General features: G+C 40.0%; 1 protein-coding gene across 1 annotated transcript in view; it reads right to left on the reverse strand.

Moving 5' to 3' along the window:
* Positions 1–14,435, reverse strand: part of COPB2 (COPI coat complex subunit beta 2) — a 29,078-nt gene that overhangs the window by 3,721 nt on the left and 10,922 nt on the right. The window contains exons 6-16 of the mRNA XM_082625286.1: positions 13,999–14,145; positions 13,211–13,310; positions 12,421–12,563; positions 11,971–12,170; positions 10,543–10,653; positions 7,409–7,497; positions 7,206–7,312; positions 5,998–6,141; positions 5,221–5,351; positions 4,736–4,943; positions 609–719 (exon numbers count right to left, since the gene is read on the reverse strand). Coding sequence (XP_082481412.1) covers positions 609–719; positions 4,736–4,943; positions 5,221–5,351; positions 5,998–6,141; positions 7,206–7,312; positions 7,409–7,497; positions 10,543–10,653; positions 11,971–12,170; positions 12,421–12,563; positions 13,211–13,310; positions 13,999–14,145 — 1,491 coding nt within the window. The remainder of the gene's footprint in view (positions 1–608; positions 720–4,735; positions 4,944–5,220; positions 5,352–5,997; positions 6,142–7,205; positions 7,313–7,408; positions 7,498–10,542; positions 10,654–11,970; positions 12,171–12,420; positions 12,564–13,210; positions 13,311–13,998; positions 14,146–14,435) is intronic.

Genomic DNA, 14,435 nt, shown 5'->3' on the forward strand with positions numbered 1-14,435 from the left:
TCCCTGGTAGCGCAGTATTTGACAGTCTGCCTGCCGATGCAGGGGACGTGGGTTCCTGCCCCGGTCCGGGAGGATCCCACATGCCGCAGAGCGGCTGGGCCCGTGAACCATGGCCGCTGAGCCTGCGCGTCCGGAGCCTGTGCTCCGCAACGGGAGAGGCCACAGCAGTGAGAGGCCCGCGTACCGCAAACAAACAAACAAACAAACAAAAAACAACATCTTCCTCACTAGTTTGGGATATTGGCAAATTACTGCTGTGTCTGCATCCTTTTAGAGTTCCAGACTCCTTTATCTACTATCTTCTAGCTTTCCTTCTCTTCCAAAACAGATCTCATGTAAGATTAAAAAAAAAAAACCTTTTCTTAAATTACAATGCTAAGAATATATTAATAAGAATATAATAATATATATCTCCAATATAATCCATTTAATTTATGCAAAGATAAACATAATTCATTTTTTAAGAAGACCCAAGAAAGGCAACAACCTCACCAAAATGAGTCACTAATTTGCATTTCAGAAAACTTTAAAACACAACTTACAGTAAACACATATAAGTACCTACTGACCCTTCCATCAGTTACAAAAAATCATAAATTAGTACATACCTCTGCTTCCACTGCTAATTGGTACGCAATTTTTAGTTCTCCAAGCTGAAGAGCAAGTTCAAAGCGATGCTCGGGGTCTGTGGATACTGTAAGAGCTTGCTGCTTGAAGCCCTAAACAGATGAAATATGTGTTTATGTACAGAAGAACCTGTGTGTGTAGTCTACATATACAGTGCACACACATGGCAAACAATCCATTGCTCTCTCAAACCAAATACGCTGCTGACACTGGAAGCCCCATTACTTAAACAAAGTAACAAACAAAAAATACTCTTCAATTAGAAGACAGAAAAATTAAGGAGCTGTTAAATTAACTGGTAAAAAACAGGGCCGACAAAATTCAGTCACACAACGTCTACTGTTTTCTAAGCAGTGGAAGCTGACCAATGCTTGATAAACTCAAGTAAAACCACCACCAGTAAAATTTAGAAACGTAAAAGTAAACAAATGTCAAAAAGAAAAGGATTTTGGAAAGTTGACTGAACAAGAGCCACTTCAAAAAGAGAAAGACAGGCACAGTGGTGTAAACCTAGCTGTCCGTAATCCCCTGAGCTGGGCCTTAGCGATGTAGTCCAGTGCCTCGGAGAAAAGGAAGTCGAATGTAAAACCTTCCAATTTTCTATCATCGGCAGGTCATTTAGCAAACATTTTGCTTTCAGGTCCTGATATTGATCTGGTTTCATTACCTATGCCTTTACTGTTGGTCTCATGTCCAGTTTACTCATCAGCAAGTATTCCAGAGCACAGAAGCCTAAAACTGCCTTCCCATGCTCCAGTCAACAGCAACAAGCTTTTTTTTGTTTTTTTTGCTGTACGCGGGCCTCTCACTGCTGTGGCCTCCCCCGTTGCAGAGCACAGGCTCCGGACGCGCAGGCTCAGCGGCCGTGGCTCACGGGCCCAGCCGCTCCGCGCCATGTGGGACCTTCCCGGACCGGGGCACGAACCCGTGTCCCCCGCATCGGCAGGCGGACTCTCAACCACTGCGCCACCAGGGAGGCCCGGCAACAAGCTTTTAAACCGACCAGTGTAATTACTATATTAGCTTCTCCCTCAAGAGCAGCAGGGCTGATGGGGTCTTCCCTCCGGGCAAGGCCCTCAGCCCCAGGGATGTGGTATATGAGACGAAAAGCTCAGGCTGCAGAAGACTTCCTCAGACTGAGAGTGAGTGCTCTGTGGGGCGGTCAGGGTGGAGAAGCTGGACAGCTGTCTGAGCTCCTGTCTGGGTAGACGCTGAGCACTGCTGTGTCACTGTGCTTAAGACAGCTGCCCAGACTACGCAAGCTGCCCTCCCCCCACTCCCCCAGGAGTCCAACGTAACAAGGCATTCTGAATAACCTGCAGTACTCCCTTTCTTCCCTAGCACTGATGCAGACGATACCAAATCCAAGAGTGGGGGACGGAAGGTCCCTAGAACTAGCCAGATACAGGTGAGGGCAAAGCAGATGGAACGAGTGGGCTGTATACACTTACTTTTGCTTTCCTGCAAATCCCCGCTGAAATGACACTTAGGGGGTTCTTTTTTAAAAGCATAAACTCCCAAGGACACACAGAAAGGCAGCAGAGACATTAGTAACAATTTTGGAAGCTCGAAAGCTGGTGGAGGAGTACAAACATTCAAGTTAAAACACTAGAGAAGACTAATCCCTAAACCAGGAGTGAAGACAGCATAGAAACAACCTGATGCACACCTCAGAATCCCCAGAGGTGTCTCGTGAAGGGTAGTGCTAAAACCAGCAAATAAACAAAACTGCCTGAAAGTCTATATAAGAAGCAGTTACATACCCCAGGTCCCCACTCCTCTCCCCGCCCCGAACTCTTGACACACACAGAAGACAGGAATCTTGTTCTTTGGAGAGGGTAAACTAGAGGGTCCCCAGTCTGAGGGATCCCTGAACACCCAGAAGGAGTGCTGAGTGGCAAAAGGAAAACAGGAGATTATAAGAATGGATGTTGAGACTAAATATTTGAAATACTAAATACTGAGACACCAAGCCATACTCTGCTCAGCCCGCACAAGGATGGTGATTGGGGAGCTTCTCTGTAAACTAACCAGCCAAAGGGGTAAGACTTAAAAATACTAAAATGTCAATGAGGGCCATATGCCAGCCTGAACAGTGCCTGGTACAATATGAAGTGCTCATTAATTTCACTAAATGAATAAATGAAGAGTCATTAAATTCATTAGATGAAGATACTGACACTGATTGAGGCTCCCCAATCAAAAGGTCCAGCCACATCACATTATTTTTAGTCCAGCCAATAAATTCACCCATAAACTCAGATCTTTTGACCTGCTTCTTAGACCTCCACTCTTAAATGAGTGCCCAAAGATCATCAGATACCTGAGGAAAATCTTTAAAAGGAAAGACAGAGATCAAAATGAACCAATAAGCAATCTGAAGAAAGCATACCACATAAAGGGAACAGAAAACTCAACAACAAAAACTATCATTCATACCCTTACAGAGGGTATGAAGAGAAACTTTGATCCATAAACAAGATTTTAAAAGTCCAAGAATAACAAAATGAGAAAACCAGTGCAAGAGGTCCAACATCTGAATAACAGTTGCACAGAGAGAATTTAGAAAACAAAGGAAGGAAATCAACAGAGAAATGATTCAAGAAAATCTCTCAAAAATGAAGGAATGAGTTTCCAATTAAGAGAGCTCATCTAATACCCAGCAGAATGAACAATAATTGACCCCTACACCAAGGCCCACCATCATGATAACATCACAGGACAATAGGGACAAGATCAAAAAAACTTCCAAAGAGGAAAAAACAGATCAGGTACCAAGAATCAGGCATATAAATGGCTTTAGACCTCAACAACTAGAAGCTAGAAGGCAGAAGGCAAAATAGAATTTCGTCTTCAAAATTCTGAGAGAAAATCATCTCCAACCTAGAATTCTATATCCAGTTAAATGGCCAAATATGTTTTAAAGTAGAACAATGGCACTTTCAGATAATCGAGGTCACAAAAAAATTTACTTGCTATTAATAAATAACCCTTTTCTCAGGAAACTACTGAAGGACGTACTCCAGCAAAATGAGGGAGTAAACCAGGAAAGAAGATAGGGAATATAGGAAACAACGGATCCAACTCAAGAGAGCCAAAGGGAAGCCCCAACATGATGGTGAGGGGATATCCGTGATGAGGGCAGAAACCAGTTCAGCCTGAAGCAGACTGAACATACTGAAAGGAGATTTCAAGGAAATCTGGAGAACCATCAGAGTGGGGAGAATAACCCTAAGCACATAGAAAAATAAGCAAAGTTTAAAAAAAAGAAACAATTATTAACTCCAGGGAAAAAAACAACTGCAAGAAGAGAAAGCTATTGCTATAATATATCACATGGCTCAGCTATGAACAGTGTTTACACAGCCACAGTAATATAAACAATGAATACCAATTTAATCAAAATTATGATGTAACTATATTGGGAGGATAAGGAATAGGAAAGTGGCATGTATTGGTAGAAGCAGGGGGAGTGAAAGAAAGATAAATTCCTCATCTTGTATAGAGTGGAAAGTCCCAAGAAATGCCTAAAGCTGAGAAACAGCAATATAAGCGTGTTAGACATGTGGAAATAAATGCCAACAGAGTCAGCTAAAATAATTACAAGTGATTACCACTAGGGAGTAGAAATGAGAGAGAGAGGGAGGGCTGTTTTTTTCCTAAGCCTTGCAAAACGTTATACTTTGTGCACATATAACTTTGAATTTACACTAAAAATTGCTACAGTAAGGAAAAGGCTTATCAGTAATGGTAAATTTTATGTATATTTTACAAAGGGAGAGAGACAAGAGACAGAGAGAGAGAGAGAAGCCAGCTAGGATAGAGAAAAATGCAGCATAAAAATGAAAATACTGATAGAACAGAAAAGAAGTCTACAAAAAGGGAAGACTAATAATCACCTCCAACATTTAAAGGGGATGCGAAGGGCAATGAGAAAGGAGGAGGAGGAGTGTAACAAGTGACTTAAATTCACAAGAGAAATTCCATTGCCATAAGGAAATCAGTGGCAGTTAAGAAATAAAGTTCTTCAAATTCGTATTAACATTCGTTCAAATTGCTGGTTTTCAAACACGCACACAAAACAAACCACCGACCCCCACCCCCGTACCTGCTTTTCCAAAAAGTGAGCAACCCTGGTCCTTTGCTCTTTCGGGATGGTCGGGAGGACCTTATCAGCCATGCTGAAGTCTCTCCGCATGACAGCTGTCTGGTATTCCAGCACTGAGACCAGCAGGGAGTAGCTAACGATGTTGAGCTCCTTATCCCCCAGATAAAGCCTGTTGTCTTTAGGGATATAGCCCAGGAGATACATCGTCCTGTAAGAGAAACGGAAACTAATTTAGAACTAAGCCCAAATCAGTACATACACACACTCTCTCTCTCTTGCAGTCACTCACTCACTCTGCCTCTTGCTCAAAATCTTTCCATTTGATTGATGCAAGTTTGGTTAGCAATTGCCACCTATTAAAACGATAACGCTGAAAAATCAGGCCTATCATTGTTAAAAGCCAGCAATTGGTTTTGTTTATGTTTAACAAGTATGCTTTTAAATTTAGGATGCTAAAGACAAAAAGCAAAACGATACTCAGCTACCTGTCCAAGTGGGCAATGGTGACTATTTCTCCTCCGACATAATAATTTAATCTGTTCACAGAACTTGTGTAAATGAAGCAGTCGCCTACCCACAGCCCTGTTTTCACAATTTCCTGAATCTCACCAAGAACCTGCAGGAAAAAAATAAAGTCTATTATTATCTTATTCAGCAATAGGAATCCTGTCAATGACAAAAAACTGAATATAATTAGGGGTGATACGTAGAATAAGAAATGCAAAGAAAGAATCCTATTTCAAGAAAGAAAATCTTTCCTTGGAATTTCTACTTTCTTCACTTAAGAACAGATTCCTGGATGAGTATCTGTACTGTAAAATCTCACTGTTGCATCAAAGCTGTAATCTAAGAATGTGTTGATCTAAACTCCTAACATACATGAGACTGGCGTAATAAGTATTTCAAAAAGTCTTCCAAGACACCTCCACAATGGATGATTCATCTTTACATTTGAGAGCTCATTTTAAATAACTCTGGCTAAACTGTCTTAAGACCAAAACACCTTCTAACTTCCTTACTGAAAGATAATCAAAGTTAGTCTAAAGGTTTCCTAAAATCAAAGCACAAATTTCTTTTGAACAAATACTTTCAGACCCTGATCTCTGAGCCAAGATTTTAATTCTCACATTTTACCGTAACTCCTTAAATGCCTATTAGTTTCCCCAAACCTATTTTATAGTAAAATGTTACAAGGAGTGAAGTTCTGCTATAAGAATATAAATCATTTAAAAACAAAGCTAAAGTTGGGCTGATGCAATTACTTCAAAGCCATCTTCAATGCCATCTTCAGTAACTCCCTCACGTGTTTCCTGTGCAGCCAAAACTTTTTCCGACAGATATTTAAGGATAAAAAATGACTCTTCAGTGGCAATACAGACGAGCTCTCCAGAGTCAGACCAGAAAATCTGCAACATAACAAACAAAAACACAGATAAATGATTTCGGATTTCTGAGTGGGTATGACAAACTGCATACACTTTGTTTCCTACAAGCTTTATCTCCCTACATTAAGATACTAAGTATACACTTAACAATTCTGTCATGTATATACACACATATCTGGGAGGGTGGAAGGGCACTACTGTCCTATTCATAGAAATGGAAAGACCTAAGGGAAGCAGCAAGGAGCGCTGGCAGTAAGCGCCAGGGGTGCTGAGATTGAGAAGGGCCCTAGCCTGTTCCTTATTGCTCTAGAATAGTGTTTCTCACTCTTTTTTTTCTTTCCCGTTATGACCCCCACCCCAAACCTTTTTAAGGCATTTTTTTCCCAATCGTCTTCCCCTGAAGTTTTAGTATCACAGATACTATATGTCTATACATATATTAATACATAAACATATACATAAGGTACACAAACACATAATGTGTATAAACATATGAGCATCTATGCTTTATAGAGAGAGCACTTTTTTTCATCAATTGGTTTCAGGAACCAATTTCCTCCCCCTAGGGGATGACATCCCCCTGCTGAAAATGCATGCTCTAGAAGACAGAACCAGGACCCTGGGGAGGTGGATTTGTCTTTACAGATAATTTCCCGACAGTTAAAGCTGTCAAAGAAGCAGGCAGATCTAAAGGTTGAAAACGTTGTCACTGCAGAACGGCTACCTAAATTTTAAACAGCCATTATCAGGTAAAGCATGAAAAGGCTTTCTGAACTGAGTGGGAGACTTGTAGGCCCTTCCGGGTCAAGAACTCCTTGGCTACTTATCTTCAAAGCATTAAAGCCATTTAAACTATGAACAGCACTTGGCACTTGTATAACTTTTTATACTTTTCAAAAAGCCCAACATCTACTACCTCACGCAAATACCACGACTCTACTTCTCTAAGCAATCCTGAGGTACGTGGCACTGTGTCCAGCACAATGGAACAGGGACAGCAGGGTACAAGGGTGTTTTCTGGCCTCAGGGACTCAGAGCTTGTCACAAAGATGTACACTCCAAAAACAGCAATGGAGGGAGCTCACGTGTTTGGGCTGAATTTCAATTCTGCGTATGAGTTCTGTATTGTCCCAGTCATAGAAAGCTAAGCCATTTACAGATCTGACTCCCAGTAAGAAGCCTCCATAGATACCTAAGAAGAACAAAAAAAAAAAAAAATGTAGATCTTCAGATGTTTTTGAGCCATTACAAAGCTTCTAAAATTGTATCATATACAAACAGCACTCACTTTCAGCTCCAAAATCTGGTTTAAATGATTTTTTTTCCTTAAAGTTCTTAAATATCTTTACAACACTGTTGCTCTCTCTTATTGCATATCTGGGGGGGGGGAAAAAGGAAAGCAAACACAGCATATTATGTATATACTAAACTGCAATTCCACCAAATGTTACAAATATCTTCAAATATATGTGAGTAGTGAATTATGCAAAAATATAAAATTAATAGTTGAAAATTCAATATTATATTTTTTCCTCAGAGATCAGTGACCTGCTTACAGTTGGACAAATAATGAATGGGTTTCACAAGGTCTATTACACAAATTACTAGGGCTTACAAACTATTTTAGAAGCTGAAAAGATCCAAATGTTCCTCAATAGGTGAATACCTAAACCAACTGTGGTCTGTTCATACAATGGAACACTACTCTGCAAAAAAGGGAACCAATTACCCATCCATGCAACGACATGGATGCATCTCAAAAACATTATGCTGAGCAAAACAAGCCAGACTAAGAGTGCATACCACACAACTCCACTGACATGAAACCCTGAAGAAGACAAATCTAATCTACTGGGGAGTAGGGGCTGGGGTGCTGACTGTTAAGGGACACAAGGGGATTGTTTTTGAGATGACAGAATTGTTCTATATATCTTGATTGTGCTGGTGGTTACGGATTATATCCATTTGTCCAAATTCACTGAAATATACACTTAAAACAGTGCATTTTATTAGGTATAAATTATACCTCAATAAAAGTAACTTAAAAAATAAAAACTTTTATTATAAGTGGCTCATTAGTCAGCCATGTTTGGCAACAACTTAATAAATCATATATACTCAGGCCTCTGCCTTGAAAAGGGGCTGTGGTTGGATACTCGGGAGTATATGAGGAAGTGATCTGACAAGTACTTTGCTCAAGACGGGAAAGATGCTGTACAGGGTCTGGGCTGGATAAAGCTGAAAAGAGGAAACTATCAAAACGGAGGGAGAGGTATGTTGAGAGAGGTAAGGCAACCATGCTTAAGATGGTAACAACGTACTTTTTAGTATACGGAACTGTGCATGAGTGAATTTATTTAGGAAATTTATGAAAAGATCTTACCTCTCAGTGACCTTTTTGTTAAAAAATAAAAAGCATGCATCTTACTATGCAACAATGAGGCTTAAGTTACCCACTGCTGGTAGAAGAGGCAACACAAAATATGGGGAAAACAAAACTAAGAGAACTGTAAAGATGTAATTCAGTGTCTGAAAAAGACGTGTAAGCCCCGAAGTTTATTACATGCACCAAACAGGAATCAAAATGGAATTGGTCAGTGACTATAATAATTGAGACATAAATTTTTCCTGTTTTTAATGAGACTATTTTATGAACATTCGGAATTCAGACAGAATTTGTTTCGTTAAGAATGGGACGTGAGTAAAGAAATACTTTTATTTGAATTACGCAGATAAATGTGGTTTTTCCCCTTTTCTCCACTTTATTTAGAGATGTATAAAATTTGAGGATGCTTAAAGTTTATGCAAGGAATGAACAGATTTAATTAGGTATAAGTTCCTAAAAGGCATTCTGTAAGCCCACTACTGTTTCGAGGAAACAGGTTCCTCTGTGTTGTTCTGTTTCATTTTCAAATTAGGATCCCAAGTCCTTGATTTAGATTCTCAAGGAGGATAATGATATATTTAAATAAAATGAAATGAATTCTAAGATAGTAAAAAAAAAAAAAAAAAAGAATGGGAGGTAACATTACAGAAAACGAGTTTTTTTTTTAAATATCTTTATTGGAGTATAATTGCTTTACAATGTTGTTAGCTTCTGCTGTATAACAAAGTGAATCAGCTATATGCATATGTATATCCCCCATCCCCTCCCTCTTGCATCTCCCTCCCACTCTCCTTATCCCACACCTTTAGGTGGTCACAAAGCACCGAGATGATCCCCCTGTGCTATGCGGCTGCTTCCCACTAGCTATCTATTTTACATTTGGTAGTGTATATATGTCCATGCCACTCTCTCGCTTCATCCCAGCTTACCCTTCCCCCTCCCCGTGTCCTCAAATCCACTCTCTACATCTGTGTCTTTATTCCTTTCCTGCCCCTAGGTTCATCAGAACCTTTTTGGTTTTTTAAAGATTCCACATATATGTGTTAGCATACGGTATTTGTTTTTCTCTTTCTGACTTACTTCACTCTGTATGACAGACTCTAGGTCCATCCACCTCACTACAAATAACTCAATTTCGTTTTTTTTTATGGCTGAGTAATATTCCATTGTATATATGTGCCACATCTTCTTTAACCATTCATCTGTTGATGGACACTTAGGTTGCTTCCATGTCCTGGCTATTGTAAATAGACCTGCAATGGCAGGGCAGGAATAAAGATGCAGACGTAGAGAACTGACTTGAGGACACGGCGGGGAGGGGAAGCTGGGATGAAGTGAGAGAGTAGCCCTGACATATATACACGACCAAATGTAAAATGGATGGCTAGTGGGAAGCTGCTGCATAGCACAGGGATTCCGTTTGATGTTTTGTGACAACCTAGAGGGGTGGGATAGGGAGGGTGGGAGGGAGGCTCAAGAGGGAGGGGATATGGAGATATATGTATACATAGAGCTGATTCACTTTGTTGTACAGTAGAAACCAACACAACATTGTAAATCATTTATACTCCAATAAAGATATTAAAAAAAAAGATTCATTGAGGTTTTCATCAAGATTACATCAGAATCTAGCATCTCTCCCCAGTAGCTCAGAAAAGGGCAGCGGCAGCTCAGGATGCCAGGTCCTGGGGAGGGCCTGCCATGGTCTTGATTTGAGGGCCTCCTTTGCCTTCAGCCCGTAAGTACCAGGCCCTGCCTTGGGCTCCACCAAGGAAATAGGTGCTGGGTCCCCGGTTTAATGTGATTATTGTATCAGATTGAGTGAGCCAGCTAAATACTGAACACAGAAAAGGCAGAGGCAGCTCAGGCTGCATAGCTGCCCCTGACCAATCTTCTAACACAGCTCTGGTGAGAACTGTTCCTTAACATGGTGAAGCACAGCCTACACTGAGCCTTGCAAACCTTTTTAATACAGCTGCACAGAGAACACCCATTGGCAATCAGGGCAAGCTGGATATGACACAGCCAAAACTTACTCTGAAGAATCGTGGGCCCACGCAAACTCCTGGGCAGACCCAAAGCTCTTGTTTCTCAGGGCCATTGCTGTGTAGATGATATATTCGCCATCACCGCACACCACAACAAACCTAGAAATTATAGAACCCAGGGAGGGAAGCACAGAGGACCAATGACATGTAAAAGTTAAGAAACAATGATTCATCTTTATGGTGAAATATTTCTAATAACAAACATTATTTCAGTTGACCGTTACAATGAACCTATTATCTTTTAAAGTTATATATTTCTCTGAATACGGAGCTAGACATAAATATTCCACCCAACAAATCAAAAGCAGATTATGAAGAGGGGGTTACTGCTGAAAATGTTACTGCAGTGGCCTCTCTTATAAACAAAGGGTCAGGAAGATGAGAAAGGGTGGAGGCACACAGGGGAAGATTCCCCTAATTCGACGAGCATCTGTTGAGCACCAAGATGCTTGGCAGTTTGCTCATTACATTTACACCATAGGAAGGCACTATCTTGTTGCAAGGCTGTCTTCATTTTAAAGCTGATCATTCAAATGAATAAAGATATCTTACCCCAGTTTTTAATGACTGTTAAATTTATCAAAATAAACAGGATATTTTGACATTTAAATATAAGAAAAAAAGAATGTTGCATAGTCAAAATTTTCTCAATAGACATATTGGCTGTTAGTAGATTGCCAAGGTGAAATGTAAAACTTAAGCAAGAAACATTTTATGATATTAAGGGGAAAAATGCAATGCGTTCTTAATCTTCATAAGAAAATTTTATTACAAGTAATTATGGGTACCATTTACTGAACTAGGCAGCATACTTGGTTTATATACTCTGTCTTTTTTAATACTCAGGACAGCATTATAAAATGCCAAGATCTATTGTAAAGTAATTTTTAAAACTCACAGGTTTAAACTTATTGTACTAGAAACTCTCCTTTCACAAGATGTTCAGTGCTTTACAAATCTTAAGGGAGAAACAGAGCTGACGATTCAAATTACAGAGAAGAAGCAGAATTATTAGCAGTCCCCATATTGTTTCAAAAGACAAAGACCTCACAACTCTTCTCCTTAAGAGCAATGAGTCAGCAAGTATTTAGAGAGCACCCACTAAGTCTCAGGATAAGACATGATTCTATGCCTCGAAGGAGCGGAAGGACACATACCAACACATTTGAAATAAAGAGTCAACACAAAACTATTCAACTGTTCAAAACTGCGTGGTGGGATGAGGCCAAGAAGGCAACTGTGCTTCACCTTGCACGCCAACCCGACCAGAAGCATGGCTGCCTGCTGCTGTGTTGAGGATTGTGAGGCCACGGCAAAAGCTCAATGAGGAATGCCCACCAAAGGGCAGGGGTGGGACATGCTGTGGATATGCAAACATACACAGAAGCCCAGAGAGAGATTTTGGTGGTGGCTTACCGCCCATTAGGATTGTGCTGGATAGTCTGAGGGTATATTTCACAACTGCCCATATCCTTTACTGCCAGTGGCAATCTTTCTCCATCTTTAATTTCAGCATCTCCCATTGCTTTTAGGTTGGCCTGCTGGACTTCTGAATGTTTGGCCCAAATTATCTTTCCATTGGCATCCATGGACATGGCAGGTTCCTCCCGACCAAGCTGGAGGAATGACAAATGACTCTTAGCAACGAAAAGGAAAACAAAATAAAACCACAACAAAATAAAACCACGAAAAAATAAACATTTTCTATTTTCATTTAATGGAGGGCTCCTTTCTTGCACTTTAAATCTCCGGAGCTTAATCTCTTGAGCTTAATGACAGAAGTGCCAGTTTAACAAAACTGGTGACTTGGAAGATAACTGCTTCCCCTATGTCCATCTATTCAGAGACAGTGTAATGAGAGATTACCTTCACAATGATGCTCCCTTCATCATAGCCCAAAGCAACGTTGTTGGACCCTCGCAGGCTGGCCACACACCATACCCTCTCCATGCCATAATTCAATGTGCTCTCGAGGCGATAGGTGCTTGAATGCCAAATACGCACGGTTCCTGAAAACAACCATGTGAATATGCCCTTTTGATTTGAACAACCAAGAATGAACTGTCAGGTGAACCAGCCACATAGAAGTCTTTATATTCAAACAGAACACACTTCCTGACAGCTTCATTTCTTGATCTACAGTCTGTGATTTTATAAAACAACATAAATAAATAATAGAAAATTTATAAGAAACTAAAACTAAGAAATGTGATCTTAAGTGTGAAATAATGACAGGATTCCTGGGTACAGTGCCCACTATGTGCCAGATGCTTTCTATACGTGATTTCTTCACATCCTTTCACTGTAATCATATGAGGCAGGTATATCTATGCCCATTTCATAATGTACCCAAACCACACATCTATGAAGTGGCAGAGGCTGAATTTGACCCCGGGCTTTTAGACTCCAAAGCACAGGCTTTTTCAGCTTTTCTCTAGCACTTCTGGGTGTCCTCTTATTTAAGTAACAGAGTCAAAACACGTTAGAATGATGCTGATAATAATGCCCCTTTACTCTTTTATAGCTTAAGTAGTCTACTCTAATAAAATATCAAAATCCTTTGAAACTTCCAGTGAAAATGCAGGGCACTAGTCAGCTTAAATACCCACTTAGTAATGAGATTAAACACAGGAATAAATATTCATTTCTAACTTACCATCTTCTGAACCTGTGATGATAATTGGCAGCTCAGGATGAAAACTGGCACAAGACACATTTTGGGCGTGTCCCTCCAGTGTCTGTACACATGTTTTATTCTGTAATCAGTGCACAGAAAACACTTTTATTAGTGGCAAACAATAACTCATCCTTAATTTTCCCAGTGCACAGATACATATAAATAAGAGTGGTTATGACTCTTAACAGTATTCAATACAGAGATTTTTGAAATAGAACCATCTTACTGTGTACACATTTTCTCTAATTAGTTGATAGTACAGGCAAATGTAAATGTAACTATCACATTTAAAGAAGAAAACACAACACACCCCCGAAAGATGTGGTCTTCATCTAAGTATCATTCCCTCAAATTCCTAAGATAATGTCTTTAATATTTTTATCCTGTATTTAAACACAAATTTGAGTATCTCAGTACAACTGGTTTCTAGGCCTCATTTTATTAACTGTTTATTGAAATTTTGATGTGAGAAACAAAAAAATAAAAATTTAACATACTCTTGGAGATAAAAAGTGTAGTAACATACCTAGGTTTACAAGAGTCTTTGTGGCAAAATGATTGTACCATGGTGATGTCATGACATTATTCATTTGTCTGCTAGTTTTCAAATATAAATGAAAGTCTGAGACCACAGTTTAGGTGCAAATTCTGATGCCTTAAGTTATTATGCTATAAACAGAGTTCAACAACCCAAGTTTTAACTGTCCTGTAAGAAACAGTAAGAAGCATATCTAACATATGGCAAGTGAGTTATGAAAAAACTGTACCTGATAGTCCCATATTTTCACAAGACGGTCATCTGCACCTGAAATGAGGTATGGTTTGTCGCCCCCACTGTAGTAATCAATGCAGTTCACACCTTTTTCATGTCCCTCCAGAGTGAAGTTTGGTGACGAGGAGCCCAGCTGCCACACCTTCAGAGAGCAACAGCATCTGCTAGTCAATATGGGGCCTTGCTTTTCAGAAGGCAGCTCCACCACACCCCTGACAGGTCATATAAATGCCAAAGCCGGGGGGAGAGGCGCTGAAGAATGCTCATTTTTTCACCCACTTGTGTTTGTTTTTTCTCACTTTCCTTGAATTTCCAGGGGGCAGAATCACTATAGCATTCTCTGAAAAATGCCCATTTCCAGGCTTTATCCCTAGAGATTATGATTCAGTGGATCTACAAGGAAGCCCAGGAATCTAGATTTTTTTAACAGAC

This window comes from Mesoplodon mirus (assembly GCF_964341445.2).
Source record: "Mesoplodon mirus genome assembly, chromosome: 6".
Classification (NCBI taxonomy): Eukaryota; Metazoa; Chordata; class Mammalia; order Artiodactyla; family Ziphiidae; genus Mesoplodon; species Mesoplodon mirus.